At 37.8% G+C, this 25,364-nt stretch overlaps 3 protein-coding genes across 4 annotated transcripts; 1 reads left to right on the forward strand and 2 right to left on the reverse strand.

Moving 5' to 3' along the window:
• Window positions 1-690: 690 nt before the first annotated feature.
• hmox1a (heme oxygenase 1a) lies at window positions 691-4,879 on the forward strand. 2 transcript variants are annotated; one of them, XM_039685513.2, is made up of 7 exons: window positions 691-827; window positions 905-947; window positions 1,337-1,448; window positions 2,545-2,760; window positions 2,877-3,149; window positions 4,318-4,366; window positions 4,458-4,879. In XM_039685513.2, exons 2-7 carry the CDS (start codon window positions 907-909, stop codon window positions 4,580-4,582), a joined length of 816 nt encoding a protein of 271 aa, XP_039541447.2. In that variant the 5' UTR covers window positions 691-827; window positions 905-906; the 3' UTR covers window positions 4,583-4,879. The 2 variants fall into 2 exon arrangements, with proteins under 2 accessions (XP_039541447.2, XP_088984461.1); XM_089128335.1 differs by having other exon boundaries at window positions 4,467-4,751.
• Window positions 4,880-4,918: 39 nt separating this feature from the next.
• Window positions 4,919-13,621, reverse strand: mcm5 (minichromosome maintenance complex component 5). The gene is made up of 16 exons (XM_039685512.2): window positions 13,280-13,621; window positions 12,690-12,816; window positions 12,234-12,362; window positions 11,896-12,068; window positions 10,855-11,010; window positions 10,614-10,783; window positions 10,349-10,520; window positions 10,153-10,264; window positions 9,035-9,178; window positions 8,879-8,944; window positions 8,594-8,770; window positions 8,391-8,503; window positions 7,158-7,286; window positions 6,839-6,981; window positions 5,415-5,542; window positions 4,919-5,324 (listed from the first exon to the last, which is right to left on the reverse strand). Exons 1-16 carry the CDS (start codon window positions 13,447-13,449, stop codon window positions 5,223-5,225), a joined length of 2,211 nt encoding a protein of 736 aa, XP_039541446.1. The 5' UTR covers window positions 13,450-13,621; the 3' UTR covers window positions 4,919-5,222.
• Window positions 13,622-14,344: 723 nt separating this feature from the next.
• On the reverse strand, window positions 14,345-19,018 carry gcat (glycine C-acetyltransferase). The gene is made up of 9 exons (XM_039646837.2): window positions 18,724-19,018; window positions 17,505-17,635; window positions 17,319-17,420; window positions 17,071-17,217; window positions 16,363-16,517; window positions 16,092-16,174; window positions 15,310-15,481; window positions 14,893-15,014; window positions 14,345-14,803 (listed from the first exon to the last, which is right to left on the reverse strand). Exons 1-9 carry the CDS (start codon window positions 18,944-18,946, stop codon window positions 14,652-14,654), a joined length of 1,287 nt encoding a protein of 428 aa, XP_039502771.2. The 5' UTR covers window positions 18,947-19,018; the 3' UTR covers window positions 14,345-14,651.
• Window positions 19,019-25,364: the final 6,346 nt, after the last annotated feature.

Genomic DNA, 25,364 nt, shown 5'->3' on the forward strand with positions numbered 1-25,364 from the left:
AAAGTTATCGTTGACACGTTCTGTGTTTTGTCCTGAGATTTTTTAATTAAAACTAAAGAAAGGCAGACACCTTTTTTTCTTCTTAAAAATGTTACTATGCACTCATCATTTATTTTTTTCTATTTTCAAATGATTTCCAGATGTTTCGCTTTTATTGTTCTTCATTATTAAATTGCGTGTATTTGCTTAACAAAGTTTGCGTTGACAGATAAATTAAACGAACTAGTGAGAGTATAAAATAGAGAAAATTATTATATATATTTAAAAAAAATATATTAAAATATTTTAAATTATGTTTTTTTTTTTACTAAAACATGTAAACCGAAATCAAGATTTACTTTGAAATCGTTTACAAACAAATAAAGCAAAGTATTGTATTAAACTACACTGTCATGGTTCTAAGATTTTGCTGTGTCATGTTTAGAAACACACCAACAAAGAAACAGTACAGTCATGAAATCATCGTCAACTATAAAATGCCCCATAATATATTTAAAAAAAAACGTTATAACTCTTAATAACAAACGTTGCAACACACTTTATAAGTTTATAACCCATATAAACATATTTGACTGAAACAACTTAGTTGACCTCATGTGACTTCATGTGTCGGAAAAAAAAAAAAAAAACCTCAAGTCATGGTTAGTGTAACCATGTGAAACTACCTCGACATTTTCACTTCCCTTTTCACTAAATCCAGTGACCTAGATGGGAAGGAAATCATATAAAAACCAAGTGGCACAGTTAGGGAGATCATAGCCCTCTGTGGACACTGACTGTGAAGAACGAGAGACCGCAACAAACACACAAGGACATCGACATCGCAAGTAAGATGGCACAACTTTTTTGTATATATATTACAGTGGACATTGTGAGATTGAATAACAAATATTTGTTGTTTTAGGAATGGAATCCATGAAAAGCAAACCGAGAGATGGCTCTGACAGGTAAAAATGTCTAACCACATTAATTTCAGTGATTATGAGACCAGCAATAATTGCCTCATAAATCATACCAAAAGTAGAAGCTACAGCAATTGGATTTATCCACAGCTGCACTACTTCCTGAGCTTCAGCCAGCTCCTTTGTTTCCTGTCTGCCATTATTGGACAAATCCAGGTGTGTCTGATTATTGTTGTTGTGACTACTGGGGTCAGGCACACCTGGATTAATCAGTTTGTCCAATAATGGCAGACAGGAAACAAAGGAGCTGGCTGAAGTTCAAGGAAGTAGTGCAGCTGTGCATAAAGTGTTACAGTGCTAGATATCGAGTCGAGTCAGTGATTCTTAAAAGCATAAATCAGTGAGTGAGTTAGCCTTAATTGTGTTCTTTGCAGTGATCTGTCTGAGCAGATTAAAGCTGCCACCAAAGACAGTCACGTCCGAGCTGAGAACACACAACTGATGCTCAACTACCAGAGAGGACAGATCACGCAAACACAGTACAAGGTAAATATAGCTGCACAAAGATCATATATTAGGGGGATGCAAACAAACAATGGGGACTATAACATGTAAACAAATTGATGAACTAGCCTATTATATATTGAAACAATAAAGGGGTTTAAAATAAATGTTTTTGGCATGTCACGTGACCTGTCAGTGGCTGGCTGGCAGTCTGCCTTGGCAAGTTTCAGAAACCATACATTTTTGGCAGTTTTTTTTGTTTTGTTTTGTGTTCTTCCCTCTCTAGCTCATTTAATAGTTGATATGATTATGTTATTTGTTTGATTGATGTATTGGGGCCGGTTATCCTAATTAAAGCCGTCAAATGGCTGTGATCACGGATTTACATTTATTCATTTAGCAGACGCTTTTATCTTAAGCGACTTAAAACAACAACAATATGCTAGTGCTACAACCCCTCTCAGTTTAATCTTACACAGTCCATGTAAAAAATATATTAAATATATATATATATATATTCTTAAATAATAAATAAATTAGAAGAGACAGTGTTAGTATTACTGGATCAATTGCCATCTTCAGCAGTTTACAGTTTAGTAATTTACAGATAATTAAAATTCAAATTCAAGGCTGTAAATGTATGAATTATGCTACATATTGTTTGCAAAAAGTTTAAAATGGATTAAATATCTCTTAAAACGATATCATTAGATTTCACATTATCAGTCATAATAATAAATAGTGTTAAGAAGTCTGAGAAACTTCAACAAGTCATCACTTTTTTCGAAGGTTAAGTGGGGTTTTATATTGAACACTAGGGTTCTTGACTTAATTTTAAAGAACGCTTTATGCAAAAATGATTCTATATAAGGAGAAATGTCTTAATACTTTCATGTTTCACAGGTTATTTAATTTTTTTCCTAATATTATAGTGTCTACGAGCTGTTTAATTGGTTAAATTTTAATTAAAAAATTAATTAAAACTAAATTCATAAAATGATTCCATGATGAGAACCCCTAAAAGGTTCTATATATGGAGCTCCTGACAGAACACTTTAAGGGTTCTGTCAAGAGTGTACTAACAGCTAACTTCATCTGTGTCATGTGTAATAAAGTTCCTCTCCATGTGTTTTTCCAGCTTCTGCTGTGTTCTCTGTATGAGATCTACCAAGCGCTAGAGGAAGAGCTGGACAGGAACGCTGACCATCCTTCCGTTCAGCCCATCTACTTCCCTCAGGAGCTGGCCAGACTGGAGTCTCTGGAGATGGACCTGGAGCACTTCTTTGGTCCCCACTGGAGGAAGAGAATAACAGTGCCGGCCGCCACACACAGATACACACAGAGACTGAGAGAGGCGAGTGTGTCAATCATCTCTTTAAGTGGAATGCATGAGGATGTGAAATCTTAGAATTCAACGCTCTTGCGTTCCAGTGATTCTCATTCTAACTCAGCGCTCTCTGTTCCCTTTAGATTGGCAAGAACTGTCCGGATCTTCTGGTGGCACATGCCTATACACGCTATCTCGGAGACCTGTCAGGAGGCCAAGTGCTGGGCAAAATTACCCAGAAATCCTTGGGACTGAGCGGCAGCAAGGGTATTGCATTCTTCTTGTTTCCTGGAGTGACGAGCCCCAACAGATTCAAGCAGCTGTACAGGAGCAGAATGAACAGCATTGAGTTAACAGAACAGCAGAGGCAGGACGTGCTGGATGAGGCTACCAGAGCTTTTGAGTTTAACATTGAGGTCAGCACTGATATCTTCTTTTATGTTCATATATATATATATATATATATATATATATATATATAGTTAATTTATTTTAAATCAATTAATAATTTTATTCAGCATAAATGTCATTTTAAAACATTAAATTAGAAAACAGTTTTTTAAAATTGTAATAATATTTCACAATATTAGTTTTTATTGTATTTTTGAATGCGGCCTTGGTGAGAATATATAACTTCTTTGAAAAACATTAGAAATGATTACTATGGATAGATGGATGCAGATAGAACGATGATCAATAGATAGATGGATGGGTATAGAACAATAATCGATGGATAGATGGAGATAGAACGATTATCGATAGATAGATAGATGGATAAATATAGAATGATAATCGATGGATATAGAACGATAATCGAAAGACATAGAACGATAATCGATGTATGGATATATAGAACAATAATCGATGAATGGATGGATTGATATAGGACAATAATTGATGGATGGATGGATTGATATAGGACAATAATTGATGGATGGATGGATTGATATAGGACAATAATCGATGGATGGATGTAGAACGATTATCGATTGATAGATGGATGGATATAGAACAAAAATCAGTGGATGGATATAGAACGATTATCGATAGATAGATGGATAAATATAGATCGATAATCGATGGATGGATAATATAGAACGATAATCGATAGATAGATATAGAATGATAATCAATGTATGGATATACAACGATAATCGATGGATGGATGGATATAGAACGATAATCGATAGATATAGAACGATAATCGATAGATATAGAACGATAATAGATGGATGGATATAGAACGATTATCGATATAGATAGATAGAAAGATAGATAGATATAGAACAATAATAAATGGATGGATAGATGGATATAAAACGATTATCGATAGATGGATAAATCTAGAACGATAATCTATATAGATGGATGGATATAGAACAATAATCGATGGAAGGATTGTAGATAAATGGAGATAGAACGAGGGATAGATGGAAAGAGCAACAGATAGAATGATAGATATAGAACATTAGATAGATCCAAAAGTAATTCAAAGTCTAGATATTCTTACAAGAAAATAGGGTTGAAAAATAGAGGTGTGACTTTAAAAGTTGATGCAATGTTTGTATTTGTCATTTTAAACAGGTTTTTGATGATCTCCAGAAAATGCTGAGCATCACAGAGGAAGCTTCAAGTGAGTATCAAAAAATAAGTCAAAAATCGGGTAGAAATAGTACATGTATATGCTAATGTTTTTGTTACAATCTTGCTTTTTGTTTGTTTAGGTGAAAAAGGAAACGACGCAGCATCCAAAACCCCAAAAACCTTCTCCAACTCGCCGATGCTCCAGTTTGCATTAGGTGTGGGAATCACTCTGGCAACTGTAGGAATGGGAGTTTATGCTTTTTGATTCAGAACATTTTATACTTGTCTGTGTCGTTGTGTTACATCTTAATATCACGCCGAAGTCAAATCAAACCAAGATCTTGAACCAACACCAATCATGATTATAAAACATGCACTTCTAATTTTCCCCCCAAATAGTTTTAGACATTACTGAAGGTATCATGTCAGCACAATTTTCCTTTAAAATGTGCATTTACATTTATACATTTGGCAGATGCTTTTGATTTTCAGAGTCCATCAATGTGATTTTTTTATGTATTTGGGAAATATGCAATAAAATTGAAGTTAAAATAAAAAAAAATCAATACTGATGTGTTTTCCATTAAAAGAGACCAGAATATTAATTTCTTAAATTGCTTTATTGTTTCCATACAAAAGTTACTTTAGTTTGACGAGTGGTGAACCATTTGAGAGAGTGTAAAGCATGGAGTTGCTATAGTAGCATTTGAAATCATACAAGCTTTGACAGAGCAAGATGAGAATAATTACTTTAGTAACAGTAAGATTGATAAACAGGACATTCTCCAACAACAGTGTCCAACACAACTATGTACAATAAATCTGAATTGTATATCATTTCTGCGGAGGTTTCAGATCAGATGTCAGATGTATGCATGAAGCAAACACACAACATCATCATCTCTCTACTTGACCCTATAAAGAACCTTCCTCTGCATGCGGTGCTGCAGCTCACCCCTCCTCATCATCAGATGAAGGACCTTGTGAATGGCGTGTTCTGGGTATTTCTGTTCAGAGAGGAGGAGAATTTATCTGAATGCTGTAATTGCACATTGACGGTGAAGAATAGTGACGTGAAAAGTTGAGCTTCAACTCACCTGTTTGGTGAAATCCTGTATAATGCTGTGTTCAGACACCTGAGAGCCGATGGCGAAGCGTCTCTTCAGCTGTTTTTCTATGCGAGAGATCATCTCCTGATCCTCCTGAGTGCTGAATCCTTCCACACCTAACGTTACAGACATACATCAGACTCTCCAGCTACATTTATAGAGGCTAGCGGCTCAATAACAGGATTCCGGCTGGTTTTTACTGAACATTTTTGGTATGAATTCCTGTGTTGCAAACATGGCTCAGGATCATTTATCTGGCCGTCATAGTTGAGGTTTTGAGAGAATGCGAGTTTTAGGCGCATCAGATACAACAGGCTAAAAATGGCAATCAATAAATATACCACTGTTTATCAACAAACATACTTCTGTAAATTTATAGTTGTCGTACAGCTGTATTTCCAGCTATTAATGAAAAAATTAAAAATGCTATATAAATACAAACACATAGCCTACATACAGTATATATATATATATTAGGGATGAGTTACGATTTTCAAATATTCAATTAGTTGATTTGATATCGAATAGATTGTGCGATTATCTTAAATAATATTTTTTTTTAAATCCCCATGTTTTCGGTACTGACACCATTTTACCAGAGGGTGGCGATGCCAATGACGCATCTGAAAGATGTCAATCAACTCTCAGATAACAATATACAGGGGTTGGACAATGAAACTGAAACACTGGCCAATGTTGGAGGTTTCACATCTATATGCCTGGCGGCCAATCTTCAGAGTGAAGCACGGGTGGATCAGTGATGGTTTGAGCTCCAATATCATGACAATCCTGATTGTATTTGATGGACACGACACTGCCGAGGACTACCAAACCCTTCTGGAGGATCATGAGCACCTGATGCTCAAACCGCTCAAACCACATGATCATGCACCAACACACACAGCAAGACTTGTGACAGAAGGGTTTGATGAAGATGAAAGTGACGTTGAACATCTCCCATGGTCTGCACAGTCACCAGATCTGAATATTATTGAGGTGTTTTGGAGGAGCGAGTCCACCAGCATCATATAGTGACCTGGACACTGTTCTGGAAGAGGAACGGCTCATAATCCCTCTGGTCACTGTGAAGGACTTCTATCTGTCAATTGGTGCTGTATTTGGATGCAAAATGAGGCCCTTACCATTCTAACAAATTATTGTGTTGTAAGACCAGGTGTTTCAGTTTCATTGTCCAACCCCTGTACACTAGGGCTGGGTAATAAATATCGATTTCTCTAATGAATTAAATCCTGTCCTATCCTGTCTTTGTTGCTTCTACATTCTTTTGAAGAGTAACAGAAATGATTGCAAAATTAAAATGTTTTTAATTACAGAAATTTTTTTTGATAATTTAGTAAATGTTTCACTAGAAAAATTAGTCTATTCTCTGCTTTAGAGACCAGCACACTTACCAGAGAGACTGCCGGACAGAGCCGCGTCTAGCGTGGACACCTGGAAGAGTCTCAGAGCCTCGTCCACCTCTTCCTCTCCAGCGATGGGCTGCAGCTTCATCTTAGCCAGAGACTCTGCAATGCGCACCACGGCCTCAAGCTGCCTGCAGGCCGACAAATGAACAAACACTTTATAATAACATAACCAGACAAGCGCTACGTTTGAAATAAGCAATAGTACTGCATACAGACTACTGAATATGCCACTGGGCTCATGTATATAAATACACAAAATGTATAGAGTTAAAACAGGTTACATATTCCTGAATTCAGTTGTTACCTGACAGTGATGGGGATGGATGCACGTCTGTCAATCTCTCTCTCGTGTTCCTTCGCTCCGCTTCTCATCACCACATATCTGTTCTTCAGTTTCTCTGCCGCGGCCGCAGACAGGCGGGGTCCACATTTCCTGTTTAAGAATTTACAACGCATTTAATTCTGATGACAACACTTGCGAATTTAACTTGGAATATTGCATAAAACAGGGAAATTGGCTCAAAACATCTGTAATAAAAACAGAACTTGCTGCTCTAATGTGGCTCTATTTCTTCCATCAAAAATTAATGAGAACACGCAGATGAAATGCAATAAACGCTGTCATGTTATCTTGCATTCAGAGGCTAGTGCTTGTGAAAGCACTTATGTGAGACGCTTTTGGGAGAGTTTTAAAGGGATAGTTCACTTTGAAATTAATTTTTGGTATGTTTTAGCTTGCCTCAAGGGCATCCAAGATGTAGGTGTCTGTTTCCGGAGTAGTTTCAATTTTTAGGTCAAACCGTTATTGTCAGTCATATAATGGAGGTCAATGGTCACCACCTCAAAATGAGTGGTTTGTGTGAGAAAACAAACAGTATTTATATCGTTTTAACGTCTTGTAACCACAGTCACCTCCAAGGGATCTGAGAGCGCGGGCACTTTGTGGCTGTGGTTAAGAGGTAAAAAAATGATACAAGTACTGTACGTTTTCTCACACAAACCGCTCGTTTCGTGTCTTAGGCCATCATTGTGTACTTACATTTACGAGTCATTAAACCATGTTTAATTTGGACTTCTCTGTGCATGCTCTTTGAGGTGGTGACCATAGACCTCCATTATATGACTGACAGACAAGAACGGTTCGACCTAAAAATATCAAAATTGAAACTACTGCAGAAACAAAGACACCTACATCTTGGATGCCCTTGAGGTAAGCTAAAACATACCAAAAATTAATTTCAAAGTGAACTATCCCTTTAAGACAAATAATTCTGATGACAGACTTTGGCTCAGATGCTTTTAAAAAATATATATATATATATTGGTCGCTGGTTAGTCAAGTTATCCAATCACAGGCACTTTTGGAGAACATGCTTTTTTTTAATGCACATTTTTAGAATTTATGTGCATCTTTGCATTTCCATCCAGCTTTTTTTATTTATGCAATATCCCAAAAATTCCCATTAAAGAGTGGATGGAAACTGCTACTGATGAATTAGGTTTCAGATTGTGTTTATGGACTTTGACCCAGACTTACACTCTCGCATAGGCGACGTATTTCTTCAGCATGGCCAGAGGAATCTCTCCCTCGACTCCCTCCGTCTGCGTCTGAGCGCTCAGGTGAACGTTCATCACATGCCGTGCCAAAGTCTACATAAACACACACAGACATGTGCATTAGCTCACATGAAATCACTGGGTAAAACTCTTCAATGAACTTTAGCAGTCTATAAGCAGCACCATGTCTCTGTGTTGGTCGTGCTGGTCTTTGATGATGAAGATCATGTCGAATCGAGACAGAATGGTGGGCATGAAGTCAATGTTGTCCTCTCCCTTTGTATCGTCCCAGCGGCCGAACACAGAGTTGGCGGCGGCCAATACCGAGCAACGGGAGTTCAGAGTGGTGGTGATGCCAGCCTTTGGGTGAAAACAAAGAATTGACGTGTCTATGTCTTCAGCTTACGGTCTCTTCAAACACAGAGGATGTGTATCGGCGAGTACAATGCAGTGATAAATGTCTGGTACCTTTGCAATAGAGATGGTCTGCTGCTCCATGGCCTCATGGATGGCGACTCGGTCATCCTCTCTCATCTTTTGAAAAGAGAAACATTCATAAGCATTTCATAAGACTGAATGAACATTTAATTTCAGGAAATCCAAACTGCTTAGAGGAAGTCAAACCTTGTCAAACTCATCGATGCAGACCACTCCACCATCCGCCAGCACCATGGCACCTCCCTCCATGATGAAACCACGAGTGTTGGGGTCTCGAAGAACCGAGGCGGTCAAACCAGCGGCGCTGCTGCCTTTACCGGAGGTGTAGATCTAACCCAGACACACACAATTCTCATTTAAAGGAAACATTTCCATTCATGCATTTAGCAGACACTTTTATTCAGAGACTTACAAGAGGAACAAAGCATACAAAAAGATTTATGTATCTGAAAGGAAGACGAATTGATTCATTTAGATTAAAATTGTAAAATAATAATGCATTCGATATTAAATGCTTCTATATAACATTAAATATAAATCTCTTACAATAGATTATATAATATACGGTCATAATTCTCCATTAAAGCAAACAATTATGTGACATGATTGATTACATGCACATCCATATATTATTTATAATAAAATAAAAATTGTATTAATACATTTAAAATTGTAATAGAGTATATAATACATGTTGTGCATGTAATAATATTTCAAATATAATTTAATAATATTGTAATATTATATTTATAATAACATATTAATGTCATGTAGTCAAGAAAATATGAAGATAATAACATTTAAGAATTTATATATTTTATAACATACAGAATGTCAACTATTATTAAATATATGACCTATTAAAATGACATGAAAATATAATAAATAATAATAAAAATAAATTATATAATAATAATATTATATAATAATATAAAATATATAAATTATATAATAATAATAAAAAGCATTACTACACAAATAATTAAGTCAATAAACAAATATATTTAAAAAATTATCTGTTTTAAAATAAAATCTATTTAAAAAAACATACATTATATCATATATACATATATTATATAAATACATGCATATTAAACAACATCCAGCACATTTCAAATATCTTTAAATAGGAATATATGTAAATAATTCCTTGGCCATATCTCTTTTATTAACATGGCAAAGAGCTGGATGAACATTCATCAAAAAAAAAAAAAAAAACAATCTTCTTTTCTGTTTCACGAAATGAAAGTCATACAAACGAGATGAGGGCAAATAAATGATGTCCATATTTATTATAATCTTACCCCAATGGGAGAACATCTCTCCACAAACTTCAGCAACTGAGACTTGGCTGTGCCTGGATCTCCCAACATTAGCAAGTTAATATCACCTCTGCGCGTCAGACCATCAGGCAACCTGACAAAAGCCATTTTGAGCAGATTAGAAAGGTGGCGAAAGCAAACTCAATATGAAAATGAGGCAGTTTCTGTGTCATCTCACCTCTTCCTGGAGCCCCCAAACAGAAGACACGCTATGGCCTTCTTCAGGTCATCGCTCCCGTAGATGGACGGAGCGAGAGAGCGAGCGATGGACTCGTAGACGGAGGGAGAGGAAGCCAGAGCCCTCAACTCTTCTTCCTCCTGAGGTGTGACTGAACCACTGGCTCCACGGCCTGAAAGACGGTGAGAAGGTCATGAGAATGTCTAAAGAGAGATGCCGTTTAAACCCAAAACAAATTTTCACATAATGTTTTGCACACGCTCACCTGCTCCTTCAGTGTCCACTTCAATGCCAACCACACGCAGGTACGCTGCTCGGATGCCCACACCTGCGCCCTTTTCACGACCTTTGGATTTGGTTTGAGCCACCTTTTTGATGGAGTAGATGCCCATGACGGTTACTCTGTTGCCTGGCACTACACGGTCACACAAGTACCTGGGAGGTAAAAGTCATGGATTAGACACACTACAGACAAATCTGAATCAACAAAGCGGAAAGACATCCACCTGTCGCAGTAGAGCTGCATGTGTCGTGGCATTTCCCCGTGGGGAACGGCATCAGGTGCTTCCTGCAGACGCTGAGTCTGGAAATCCACACACACGCACCGGTCCGGAATGATGAAATACGGATCCACGGGGCACTTGACACGGCCCGCCTGGTCACTGAGGGACAAAATAAAGACAGGAAATTGGTATAACAACATGGCCATTTTCTGCATCTATTTGGGCTAGGTTAAGAACAATAGTTCATTGATTTTAAATGACGCTTTATACATTATTTGTTGTAAACCTCCCACCCAAAAAGCACAATCTTTGCACTTTGAAAGTCAGAGCTTCCAAATTCTGTCTGTTAAATTTTCGTGACAGATCGCGGTAGCCACATCATTTCAAGTTGTAGTCCAATTTAAATGTGTGTTTAACTTAAGGGGACGTTTATACGACACCAACTACACTGCGTTTTGGCCGTTCATTTACACGAATAACTACGTTTTGGGGGCCTGAAACAGGTTTTAATGTGCACATTCTTGAAAACGATAGCGCTATTGTCTGTGTAAATTATAAAAATGCTAATTTCTGAAAACGTTGACGTCATGCAAACGAGTTTTAACGGTTCAGTCTATAGAGTGTCGAAGTTATCACGTCACTTCGTAGGCCAAACGCGGAAGTGAGTTAGCATTTTAGCACTCCCGGTTCCCTCGCTCTTTAAGTCTATGAGATTTTTGAATGGGATTTTGCTAAATCGCCTGAAATAATGTCTGCGGTGAACAAAGCCTCTTAATATAATAAAATCACGTGGGTGTCAAGATTGTGATTTTTTAACGATTAAACCTGCAGCTCTAATAACACATCTATAAGAGAGTCTTAAAGGCCCTGTTTACACGAAGGGAAAACGCAGATATTTCCCTGCGGTTTGGCCTGTCATTTACACGAAAACCACATTTTTATCACAGAAAACGATTATTTCTAAAAACTCCGGCCAAAGTGGAGATTTCTGAAAACGCCGGTTATGTTTTGTCGTGTCAACTGAGAGAAACGGAAGATACTTACGCGTTGCACTTGCGGGGCAGAGCGTAACCCTGCAGTCCCGGGGGCAATGGGATGTTACTGATGACTGCTCTGCATCCGCGGCACTGAAGACACACTTTAGTGGCTTTGGCCCTCACGGCCGTAGAGGATATGATTATACCGGGAATCTTCACGAGACGTGACACCTGCTCCGACTGCAAAAAATGACGTAGACAAGTTGAAAATAAACACTTAACCTAAAACGTCAATTGTTTTAACTGTAGATCTATGGATGTGGCGCACTATGCACAAATTAAGAGTAAACAAATACTCCATATCCGTTGGGTTTCATTTTTAAATTGTCATGGTTATTTTCTCACTTTCAAGTTGCGGATGGAGGACGGGTGGGCGTCGCTCTTCAGCATGACCTGTATGTCCTGTACGGTCTCTTCTCCTAGTGGCCGTGGACGTGTGACCTCATCAGCCACTTCCTGCGCCGCCTCCTCCAACTGTCAATCACAGAGCAACATCATTAAAGGGAAAACCTTATCAACAACAATGTTCAAATTGGACATTTTGTATTTCATAAATATAACACAGCATCCCGGAAAGTCATAAATCACAATAGTAAATTATTAAGTTATTTATTAATAAACTCTTCAGAATCTTCAGAAATTACATTAAATTGGCAAATATCTGATTATTAATGTACTACTTTGGTTTAAACTTGCTATTAAATATTTAATAATAAAATAGAATTAAATAATTACTTAAAATAAAAATCCAAATAAAACCGATATCTATTTGAAAAATTATTTCTGTAATTCTGTCCTTACCAAAGGCAAATTGTCTGTGGGAAGTTTGTAAAGACAGTCCGACAGATCTTCGTCAAAACTGGCCAGATCCTCCATCTCCACCTCAATCCAGTACTCGCCCAAAGTATAGTGCCTCTTGAGCTCATCTCTGAGGAAAAAAGACATTTAACAATGGAGCGAAGCATTAGAATGATAGAAATAGCAGTTGAAGATAATAACCCTAGGTAAAAAGTACGTTTTATGTACACAGTTCAATATATTAGTGGAAATGAAAAGTAGCGTTAAGGAATCATTCGTTTTAATCGATTTGATTCTTTCGAACCGTTCTGATCACTGAACCGACTCATAAACGATTCCGTCATACAAAACATGTTGCAAATGGGTTCTACTGAGTCACTCAGAATGAAGCAAATCCCACATCACTCCAAGATAAATACATCAAAAAAATAATAATATGAATTACGGAAAAAGTGGACATAAATATATAACGTGCAACGGGACTACACATGGAAACGGCAACGTTAGATACATATTGTGCAAAACATATTTTGAAAAAAAAAAAAGAAGAACCATCACCAGGACGCAAGTAAACACATCTGATATCACAATACCTGTATTTGTAGGTGAATCCAGTGCGATCGGTGCCGACCCTAAATTGTCTCAGAAACTCACGAAACTTCTTTTTGATCTGGCTGCGTTTCAGGACCCCCTCATCGCCAATGCCTTCTCCACCACCGAAACTGTCACTATAATAAACTCCTGGATCATCAAATCCCGACATTTTGCAAAATGTTCTGTAATGGACTCCTTCTAATAAATGATTAATAAGATATCACTTAAAAAGTGCAGTGAAGTCTTAAGGTTTGCTAATATTCTGTGTCGGTCAAAATCAACAATGTGTTTCCCTACACAGGCGAGCTGACTTTCGCGGCAAAACCTCTAGCCCTGCCTTGCGCTGAAGCCAGACTCCGCCCTCAGTGACTTTTCCGTCCCGCTTATTCGTCCACAAGCAGATATGACGAGTTACGTCACGAAAAAGGCGGTAGCAAAGCGGAGCACTGGCGGGAAAAACACAAAGCAAAGTGCAGGGACCGGAAGTAGTTGTTCTGCTTGGCGCGGAATTTCAGCATGGTTGAAGACTTTAAATGTAAATAAATATCATATAAAATAAAAAAGTAACGTAATGCCGAAATATTTGTTGTGTATAGATGGTGGAGACCGGGATAAAAAAAAACCACACAATGACATACATTCAGACAAGAGTCAATTATATAATGAAGATTTTAGCTGAAACTATCTTTAACTGTAATCTCAGAATAACAGTATTAGGCAATGGCCTAGAGTTTGTTATATACATTTATTACAGTATTTATTAGCCAAAACATTGTTACCCATAAATTGCTTTACTATTTATATAATTAAAAAGCCTATATTAGGCTGTTGTGACACAATGACAGACTTCACTGTGATAACATTGGGTTGTTGCTTGAAGAAATGTTGCAAATGGTAATAAAATGGACTTTTTGTTTATTAAACGTCAAGAATTAGGTTTCATTTTATAAAACTGTATAAGGGACAGAGAATGTCTAAGGTCTTGGAAAAAGGTGATTAAAAGGTCATAATTCTATAAGAAATAACTAAATGTTGTGTGCCAAAGTTTAATAAAGAGCAGAGGAGACATTAAATGGCATCTTTTTATTTTTTGAATCATCTATGGACAATTATACCATAAGTATGATCTACACATGATTTTGCAAATAATGTCTCAACTGAAAAAAGGTCAAGACACTTTTGGTATAAAGCTGCTGTGCAAGACTGCTGTAAAAGTAGCAACTATTAATCATAGAGAAAAAAATTATTCTGCCAATACCGAAAAATATACAAGCACCCCTCCCTTGACCTTCACAGATCTCAGAATTTCTATGATATGTAACTTTAGCCTCACTCTAACAGTCAGCCACTTTATCCATTATGTTTCTGGCATTAGGAAATGATCCCGTGCTTCCTGCCTGTCTGTATGAAGGCATCTACGGTACGATCAATGTCTTCATCAGTGTGAGCCGCAGAGATCTGGACTCGAATGCGGGCTTTTCCTTTGGGGACGACTGGGTAGGAGAAACCGATCACATAAACTCCTGATGACAAGGAGAGAAAACACTGTTTTAAACTGGACTATTAGATCTATTCATTTAAATGGACATGATATATACACCCAAATTCTCACCCAGTTTTAGCATGTCGTCAGCCATGAGCGAAGCCAGCCGAGCGTCACCTAGCATCACAGGACAGATTGGATGAGCTTGGCCAGAAATGGTGAACCCTGCCTGGGTCATGTTGTTTCTAAACCTTTGGGACAGAAGAAAAGATGCACAATGGACCATTGTGTTGAGAACTCCCATCATTAAACTCAGTGAACTCTAAAAATCCTTTCTTCTTAAAAGCATTCATACTGAACCAGCTAAAGTCAGCTCATTTTGTTTTGACTGCAGAGTCGACTGCTGCTTTGAAAAACATATTCTGTTAGTTTTAACACTGCTCATCCCCTTTCCACAAACGATAGATGCAGTGACACAAGCTAAAGGGTGTAATTGAATCTACAGTACAAACGTCACAGAATGCCAACTCCCACCTCCAGTCCTACCTCATGGTTTTAGCTGCCATGGACTGAGCAATTTCATTGGATGCCAGCAGCAGGTCCACAGCACCGATGGCACAGCCCACCACAGGAGGGGGGAGGGAGTTGGAGAAGAGATATGGACGAGAACGCTGTCTCAGAAGCTCAATTAAAGCCTTGGGTCCGACGGTGTAACCACCTGACAGAGAATCAGAAAAATATATGTTTGAAAGGACTGAAATTGCTTCAGCCTTTAAAGCAAAGGAACTGCTGTTTAATTTGTGATTTTACCCGACATAAGCTATGTTTCCATCCACCTATTTTTATGTGAATTTTACAATATCGCATAAAAAAAATGCTGTATGGAAACAGCAAGATGCGAAGATGCACATTTGAATCCCTCGATGCGTAACAAAAAAAACTTTACTGACTTTGCCTCAACAGTGGCTGTGACTGGATAACTGGACTAGTTTCATCGTACAGCATCTCAAATGTTGGTTTGATGGTCCTGAAATGCCTGAGCCAAAGTCGGTCATGAAAATTATTTGGTTTAATTCCCTCCCAGAAACGTTAAAAAACAAACAGCATCTGAACACAAGATAAAATGACGGTGTTTATTGCATTTCGTCTGTGGGCATTACAGATACAAATTCCCAGGAAGGGATGATTTTGTGATTTATTCGCAAATGTTTCAAGCGATAGTCCAATTTTGAGCACAAGTTAAATTCCCAACTTTAGATGGAAACATAGCTATGGTAGCTTGACCATGTAGCTGATGTTTAATATCTAGAAATGCAAGACATACGCACCAGCAGCACCTCCCAGTGCTTTTCCCAGAGTGGAATTGACAATGTGCACTTTGTCCATCACACCCATTAGCTCATCAGTTCCTCTGTGGGAAATAAATGCACAGATGTCCACTTGTAAGATATTATGACACAATAATTTCTCACACAGCAAGTCTTTAAAAATAAAAACATATAACTGCCTCAATATTTAAGGAGGAAGGTCCTTCTAAACAAGGGGGCCTCAAGATGATGTAGTATTTTTGTGCTACCAAGTGCTACCCAGTGTACTCACCGGCCGCGAGGACCCATGAATCCTGTGGCATGACACTCATCAATGAAAACCAAAGCTCCGTACTGCTCAGCCAGATTACAGATACCTTTCAGAGGAGCCACATCGCCATCCATGGAGAACACGCCGTCTGTGACCACCAACCTCAGACGAGAGGACTGTGGGGTTAAGTGACCGAATCAACACTAAATTCTCCAAAAATGACCTAGCTCCTCTAAGGTGTATAGGAACATAAATGAAATGCAAAACTAAAAGTTATGCATTTTTTGATTACAAAAGTTGACTAAACATAACAAGCTGTCACACAGTGATTAATTTTCATATCACCATGCACATAAACCACTTGCGGTGCGACCTCTGATTTGCATGAAAGAGATTTAAGAGATAGTTCACCCAAAAATGTTGTCCTCATTTATTCAGCCTCAAGTTGTTCCAAACCTGTGTTAGTTTCTTTCTTCTGCTGAACACAAAAAAAGATATTTTGAGTAATCAGACAGCTGATGGACCCCATTGACTTCCATAGAATATTTTTTCCTACTATGGAAGTCAATGGGGTCCAACAACTGTCTGGTTACCAACATTCTTCAAAATATCTTCTTTTTTGTTTAACAGAAGAAAGAAACACACCCAGGTTTGGAATAACTTGAGGGGGAATAAATTCCATTTTTGGGTGAACTATCCCTTTAAAACATGAGAAAAATCCAGTGATACCTGTGATTCTTTCAGCTTTTCTTCCAGGTCATTCAGGTCCATGTGCTTGTAGCGGAACCTCTTGGCACGGCACAAACGAATGCCGTCGATAATGGAGGCATGGTTTAGTTCATCAGACAACACGGCATCATCAGGACCCAACAGGACCTGAAGTAAAGAGCACCCATGTATTGAATTGTTACAGTGCATTGGCAGTGTAACTGTAACATGTTTACTTAAGTATATAATATGTCGATTGGTTAAGTCACCTCAAACAGACCAGCATTGGCATCAAAACAGCTTGCATACAGAATGCAATCCTCTCTTTCATGAAACTGGGCTAGCTTCTCTTCCAGGGTCTTGTGGAGGCTCTAGAGAACAGAGATTAAAAAACAAACATTAAGGCGTCGATACACATTGCTATCAATGTGTTCAAATACATTATTTCCCCTCACCTGGGTGCCGCAAATGAAGCGAACTGAACTAAGGCCAGCGCCATACTTCTGCAGGGCATCTATTCCAGCCTTCACCACCTCCGGATGACTGGATAAACCCAGGTAGTTATTTGCACAGAAATTCAGTATGTCTACAAATGAAATAGGGAGGCGTGGGCCATCAGAAGAGGAGCAAAAGATCAAATCCTCTTTATTCACATGTGGATATTCTGGACACTTGTTGGATGCTTTCCTTTACTATCCAGTCCGAAACATTTACAAAAATAACAATTAATTAAAAGATGTTTGTCCACCCTTGAATAATATTAGTATTGAGGTACTAACATAGTTTCAATTCATATTTAAATTAGTTTGGTAAAACTAAAAGTTGTATTTGTTAACATTAGTTAATGCACTGTGAACTTACAATGAATGGATTTTTAATATCTAATGTTGACACAAAATAAGAAATACTGCAACAAATGTATTAATCAGTTAATACATTAACTAATGTTAACAAATGAGACATTATGGCAAAGCGTTACCGTTACTTTTATTTAGGCATTTTCCAATTTTATAGTTTATTTTTGACATTTTTTTTTTGGTAATTTTGATTATCTTTTTGAAAATATGTCTGTATTGTTTTTTTTTAATTCTATTTTATTTCAGGTTTAGTTATTTAGTACAGCGAGATAAATTAAATGAAAATGCTAAATATATCTTTGTCAACTAACTGAAATAAAATAGGCTCCAAATGTTTTTTATAGTTTTGGTATTAAATAACTAAATGAGGTAACTAAATATAACAGAGTCCACACTATTTAAGCTACAGTTAATGTAAGCACAAATCTTTGGATCAAGTCAAGCGAGTTACAGAGAGACAGACAGACAGACAGACAGACAGACAGACAGACAGACAGATAGATAGATAGATAGATAGATAGATAGATAGATAGATAGATAGATAGATACCCCATATTTTAACTTCTAAGCCTACGTGATGTGACTATAAACCTAAATAAATAAAGTTTATAATAAAGTTGACAGATAAAACAAGTGTGTGGCGTCCTAAGCATAGAGTTCTTTTATTCAGAGGAGGAAATTTAAAAAAATAAATAAAAATTGAATTCCCCTTGCCACTGCCAGGTAACTGCCATGTGCCTCCAGGAACGTACAGCCCAAACATAACAATCTTCTCTGAAGTACAAGTAACGTTATTTGACTCTGCTGCGTAGCTCACCGCCTGTGCTGCCGTCCACAGAGATATGAGGGCCCTGTTTGGAGGTGATGACTCGCTCCCCCTTCCATGTGCCCGCAGCGCGGATAGAGTCCAGCTCGCTCTCCAGGACACACAGCGCTTGAGCCGCAGCCGCGTACGGTCTGCTCGCGTTCACTGCGGGCCAGGGCTGCAAAACACTCCTCAACGGAGCCCTGAGGCCACGAACAGCTGTGCGAAGTGACATTTCTCACACACTATCACAGCAAGTAGTACAGTAAAAGTACATGGACTCAATAAAAGTGACGTTTACGGCAATCATATGTAATTCACATGGGCGTTGAAACATCAACCAATCAGACGCATTTGCGTAGGAGGGGTGACAAGCTCTTGACCAATGGAAGAGCAGCTGATTCTGCATTTTTAAAGAAACAGGCTACACTCACATTTATTGTGTAACTGACTGTACTCTACAGTTCCAAACTGTAATGTAAAAATAAATAAATGAAGGGGAACAAATGTTGCAAGCACGATTATGCATGATATGAATCTCTTGAAAAATGCGAATGTGGCAATGCGGCCAGACTTGAAATTGAATTGCTGGAGCACCAGCTTAAGGTGGGAAACAGTATGTGAACATTAATCTGTCATTTGTTGTTGAATGAAATCTAAAGCAATAAATACAAATGTCTTTTGTTACAGGAAATAAAGAAACAATGAACAACACTTGACTGTTAACTGGTTTTAATTAACCCTTGTGCTGCATTAGATTTTTAACACCGTTGAGTGCATTAAGGACCAAAAATGGCCACATATTAAACATTGCCTAAAATATTATATATTATTATTATTTTCCACTTTTACCAAGTTAAATCTTTTAACCAGCATCAGTCCTCATCATAACTACCAAAAATGTATTCAATTTCAGGATTTTAACCCTTTAATTACCAGTTTTGTTTGCGAAACCATCGATTTGTATAAGAGGAAAAAACACAAAAATTCAATTATTTTCAATAAACTAAATGCAAAGAGAAAACTTTAGATTTGGATCATCACAGTCCCACTTTGCAAAAAATCCCACTTAGCGCGTTAGAGACCAAAAATGGCCACCTATTAAACATTGCCTATTGCCTAAAATAAGGTGCATTTCCACCCATAGGGAATAAATATGTAGTGACGTCATCTGGTGGAATACACTATATAATGCAAATATAATGCTTTTGCTTCAAAATGAAAGGATGTTTGTGCAAAAATCATGTTTCATGTATTACTGACAGCCTCGGATTTAAACAACGTTTTAATGGGTTTCAATGGGCCATTTTTGGTCTTTATGGTGCTGAGTGTTACTATTTGATCTACACAGTGTGTGTTATACATATTTTGCAAAATGGGATCACATTTTTTACATGTATCCAAAAAGTCACAATTTTGCCAAATTTCATACCATTTGCATTAAAACAGCCAAAATGGTCAAAGAAATTAAACTGCAAAAGACCAAAAATGTCCCTAATGCAGCATAAGGGTTAAAGTGATTTTGGCAAATCATGTCTTGTACTACCATGCCATCTCTTTGGTCTACTGGATGCACTGGGGCTTCCTCTTGTCCATCTTGAAACCTTAAACTGAAACCTTTCAGGATGCCTAGATGGTCATTTCCACGTTGAACCGTGTTCTGCTGTGGGCCAGGTTGAATTGTGCCTGCAGTCCAGGCTCAGGTTCAGGGTAGGGTGTCATCAAATAGGTCAGACAAGGGTACCCTCTGTCCCCCATCAAGTAACCATTGAAGTGTCCCATAAAGGTAGTTAAAGTGTATAGGTGCGTTCCATTCGACCGTAAGTGGACTGCGAAGTGGACTTCACAGGGTATTTCGCCATCTTAAGTGAGATTCCAATTCGAAGGGAACGAACATTTTCAGTCCGAAGGGCACTGCAAACGGCATAGGGAATAAGGGAACATTGGTACATCACTTCACAGGAAGTCAGTGAAGTCCCTTTCAACTGATATACCATGTTCAGGGAGTAGGGAGCAGTGAACACTGCGTAGGGACCCTGTTGAATGGAACGCACCTAATAATTGCATAAAAAAATAAAAATAAAAACATTTAAAAAAAACATTTTGTAAGGCAAAACATACCCTGTTGAAATTTGTGGCACAATAATGACTCTTAGTATATTCTGGCAACGTGTACAGACCCTGGCCATTTGGCTTCAAAATTAGTGATGAGGTGGGTTGCATCACATATTACCTAGTAGTTAGTGGGGACCAGTAATGAGGGTGATTTAATGGTTTAAACACCCAAACATTTAGCACGCAAAAAATCTCTTGTCACCTGCACATTGATGCTATAACAGTCTCCATTTACTGAAGGACCTTTATTGCATGAATGTGGGTTCCATTAATACACCCAATCAAATTTGGGAACCCTGAAATTGAAAGTTATCTAATTAGAAACATTTAAAATGTAACTGTCACCAGTAGATTAAGTAAATGGTCTGTCATAAAATATCATTGAATGGACAAACTCGCCACTCTATTATATATATTATATATATATATATATATATATATATATATATATATATATATATATATTATCCGTATTATCTGTGCTTCCTCATCCACTGGATCGTCTTCAAGAGGTCACGCCATGCTCCGTCACCTCTCTGAAACAAACTAACCCTACAACATAACCTGCTCCGGAGCAGGTTATCCTCAGAGAGTCAGTTGCTATGGTTACTTTTTGGAACCGAAAGCAGAGGTTATCCGCTTACTTACTCCTAAACTTACCCGGGTAAGACGTTGGAACAGGGAACCCCTCCCCCGGCCGCCCCCTAAATTCACCTAAGCACGGGCGTCAGTTTGAAATTTGCTGGGCACAGAGACACATTCGGAAGTGCTGGGTACAAACTTGTCAAACTGTGTAGCCTTTCTGCTCAATCCGTAAATAAATCGATTGATCCGCATAAGTTTGTATCATGAGTGTCTCAATGGTCTAGTGGTAACGTTAGATCTTTTGCCCAGAGTGCCAGAGGTTACGGGTTCTAATCTGCCCTCGGTACAGTTTTTTTTCTCTCTCTCATCAAAACAGAATATGTCCATCTGTGGTTACAGTCAATATCAAGCATAGGACACGTTTATTTCGTGATTTTACCTGAATTGTGAGAGTCTCCGACGTAAAGGCGATTAAAGTGCGCGTCCGAGTGAAGAAGACTGCGCGCCACTACAGTCGGTTGGTCTAGGAACGCCCCCGGGAACGCCCCGTCACGTGGTGTGAATTTAGCCGTGGGGGAAAACATTGCCTTGGCGCTCATTGAAATACATGGGACAATCATGCCGAAGTGTGTCGTTCTTGCTGTGTCGTTTTCTGTACCACCCATAAACTAACAAATTATAAATTGAAGTTCTGCAGCCTTTCTTACATACATACAGAACCGGATAGGAGGACAAAATGGCAAAATTAATCATATCTTATTAGATTACTGTGTGAGTAGAGGTCATGCAACTGACAGCAGCGGCAACAAGCGTTCCTCTTGATTTAAAAAACAAAACATTTTAGCGCTAGATCTCTTATTTAAACGAACTAAATTAATGCTCTGCTAGTTAACAGGAGATGTTTTATTATTGTTTAAAACGTTTTATTTTCCGATATGTGACTCTCAAGCACTGATGGATGGATCAAGGAGCGGTCCATCAGTAGTTAAGTCACCATATCGGAAAACATTTGGAATGGGTCAGACATGGCCCACAGTAATTCTGACTTATTATGTTTTTTAAAAGAATTTCGTTTTTATAAATTGTATTTTATTTTAATCAATGGTTTAATCAACAAGTTGACTGATACATTCTCAGAAAATGCATTTAATACCAATATATTAAAACGGTGCGTAATTCCGACAGACCCCCCCCCCCCCCCCCCCCACACACACACACACAAATAAGTTCCAACGTCCCTGGGTAAGTCACATAACCTGCTTTCTGGAATATCACCCACTGGTTTTGGTTGTTTTTTTGTTTTGTTTTGTTTTTGTTTTGTTTTTTCCGTCCTGTTCAGTAACCTACTACACTGACTGAAGTTCACGCTCCCTGAGTCACCGGAGCTCCCTGAGTCACTGCACCAACTCCTTCCTTACCCAGCTCCTCTGAAAAAAAAAACCCCGTTTGTAAGTTTTCATTCACACTCAATCGTGACTTCCAACCAATGGCAGAACTTTTCACACGCCAGCTCCTCCCCCTTGTCATATTTAGTTCTACATGGCACAGCAACGCCGACACTTGTCGCATTTAAAATTTACTCTTGAGATTTCAAAGACAATGACTGACATGGAAAGCAATAACGGAGGTAAGAATTGTGTAGCCTATAGCCTACTTTTAACGGCAGCATCTTTATAAACTCTTGTCATAATTGGCATGGCACTTGACCCTTTTTCTGCTGCTGCTATAGCCTACAGTCCCAACTTATTTATATTAAACGTGCTAACTATTTTGGAGTTGGTTAATAAATGCAAAATAATAGTCTTACAATGGAACTGAAATGGACTACCAATTTGCGTTCCGTTGCGGTGTTGTCGAGATGGTTTTTAGATCGTAAGCTGGTTTGCTTGAGTAAAAAAATATGTTTAAGTGTAGGCTAGCCTAGTACTTATTTAGCTACCGTAGCCTATAGTCTACTTTTTTTTATTAATGCAATGTTAACAAACAGAACATGTCAAGAGACAAGCAGTAGGCTAAACAATCCATCGTGAGGGTTAAATGTCCTCCTCACTCATATAGAAATATCATAACAGGTGTGCTCTTTTTATGTGTCCTCACTAATAGCCGATAAATTTCCTAAATCATGTTTCTGACTTGCACAGGTTTCTGTGTGACGGGGTCGGGCTGGCGCAAAAAAAAATGCGCATGCGCATCCGCATTAAACATTGCATTTTTTTAAAGGCTCACCGACTCTATATCTATCTATCTATCTATCTATCTATCTATCTATCTATCTATCTATCTATCTATCTATCTATCTATCTATCTATCTATCTATCTATCTATCTATCTATGATACTATCTATCTATCTATCTATCTATCTATCTATCTATCTGCTCTCTCTCTCTCTCTCTCTCTCTCTCTCTCTCTCTCTCTCTCTCTCTCTCTCTCTCTCTCTCTCTCTCTCTTCATGTACATGTCCATTCAGTACTAGCCGAAACAAATATCAGCAACAAATAAAGATTATCAACATCACTATAGATTTGCCTTAAAATCTGAATGGCTTTCGGTTTTACGTTGATCACTGTTTGCGGATGAAAAAAAAATAAAAAATAGGAAATAAAACCCAAAATCTCAGCGACGTCCCTTATGAAAAGAAGTTTAGGCCTATTCAAGTGTGCCATAGTATACATCTTTTAAACTGAACATATACTTTCAGTCTACACTTTATGTACTTCTCAGAAATATACTTCAAGTTACACTTGACTTGACTTATACTGAGAAAAAAGTCCAAGTATTTGGCCTGCTTATTCTTAATATTTTGATCGAGATATACTTAAAAGTATAATTAAACATTCAAATTATACTTGGCTTGAAGTGGGTTAACTCTTTTGATCGAGTAGCCTTTTAAATATACTCTTTTTTACATAGTTTTAATATACAGTGTTAAGAAATTGAAGTCTTTTGGAGGCATTTAAAATTCTTCCCACAGGTATACTTGAATGTCTCTGGAGGCCTCTAATAAGAGTCTGGGGACTTCTGTGCTGCCATGAGACTGGTGACTCTGGTATGTATCCAAAATATAATTTCACTTTACAGATCAGTTAACTTACAATGTTTGTTCATATTACTCTAAAGCTTTAATAAACACCATGAAAATGAATTCTGTATGTGATGTCTTACTAGAAATAAAACCATCAGAGGAAGAAACACAACTAATAATGCCCATCATCAGTGATGTTCCTAGCTCTGCCCATCCTTGGTTTTGAATCGAGAAGAAGATGATGGAGTTTCGGGTAAATACACAATTATTTTTACATACAATATTATGGTTCTTTGGGTCATTGCTCATGGGCACTCACATCTGTCCCCCATGCATTAGGAGCACCATCTTTCCACTTTCTGGAACAGCTCTCCTGGAAAAGGCCTTCCCCAAAGAACCACCTCCGGTTCATTCATGTCACTTGAAATGGGAAATTGAGTCAAGTATGGAATGAAGATTTTCCAAGTTCCTCTGGCTCAATTTAAGAAAGAAAGAAAGTTAAAAAAAAGCATGGCATTGTTATTCTGATAATACCATAATACTTAGCTGTAATTTCATCAGTATTCAAACTTGATGAGTATTTTGTTTTGATTGCCCAGAAATTAAAGTCTATTTTTTTTTTTTTTTACAATTGCATGAGAACACAGATTGTCATTTTTAGCGCTACTGTATTTGTGAAAGGCCCCAGCGATGTGCATTTAAAAAATCTGGGCATCAACTTTGGTTAGCAGATTAAGCAGAATAAAGATGTATGATAACCGACATTTCTATGTCGGTTATATAGGCTTTAGAGTTGTCGACTTCCGACAACTCTTTCAGTCGTTATTTCAAAAACATTTTCCCTGAAAGTTTGACTTATAGCTTGCAAGATAATGATTATAAAGACACTGAGGCTGTAAAAGTGGACAAGTGAGGAAATAAGTTTGCATG

The sequence above is a fragment of the Pimephales promelas genome, chromosome 3 (assembly GCF_988280905.1).
Source record: "Pimephales promelas chromosome 3, fPimPro1.hap1.1, whole genome shotgun sequence".
NCBI lineage: Eukaryota > Metazoa > Chordata > Actinopteri > Cypriniformes > Leuciscidae > Pimephales > Pimephales promelas.

Coding starts and splice junctions, on each gene's coding strand:
- gcat (XM_039646837.2), bottom strand. CDS start 18,946: ATGTCACTTCGCACAGCTGTTCGTGGCCTCAGGGCTCCGTTGAGGAGT. Junction 17,636..18,723: donor TGTGGACGGCAGCACAGGCG/GTGAGCTACGCA, acceptor TTTCATTTGTAG/ACATACTGAATTTCTGTGCA. Junction 15,015..15,309: donor ATGGCAGCTAAAACCATGAG/GTAGGACTGGAG, acceptor TCTGTCCCAAAG/GTTTAGAAACAACATGACCC.
- mcm5 (XM_039685512.2), bottom strand. CDS start 13,449: ATGTCGGGATTTGATGATCCAGGAGTTTATTATAGTGACAGTTTCGGT. Junction 8,945..9,034: donor GCATCGATGAGTTTGACAAG/GTTTGACTTCCT, acceptor TCTTTTCAAAAG/ATGAGAGAGGATGACCGAGT. Junction 5,325..5,414: donor TACAGGATTTCACCAAACAG/GTGAGTTGAAGC, acceptor CTCTCTGAACAG/AAATACCCAGAACACGCCAT.
- hmox1a (XM_039685513.2), top strand. CDS start 907: ATGGAATCCATGAAAAGCAAACCGAGAGATGGCTCTGACAG. Junction 1,449..2,544: donor TCACGCAAACACAGTACAAG/GTAAATATAGCT, acceptor GTGTTTTTCCAG/CTTCTGCTGTGTTCTCTGTA. Junction 2,761..2,876: donor ACACACAGAGACTGAGAGAG/GCGAGTGTGTCA, acceptor TGTTCCCTTTAG/ATTGGCAAGAACTGTCCGGA.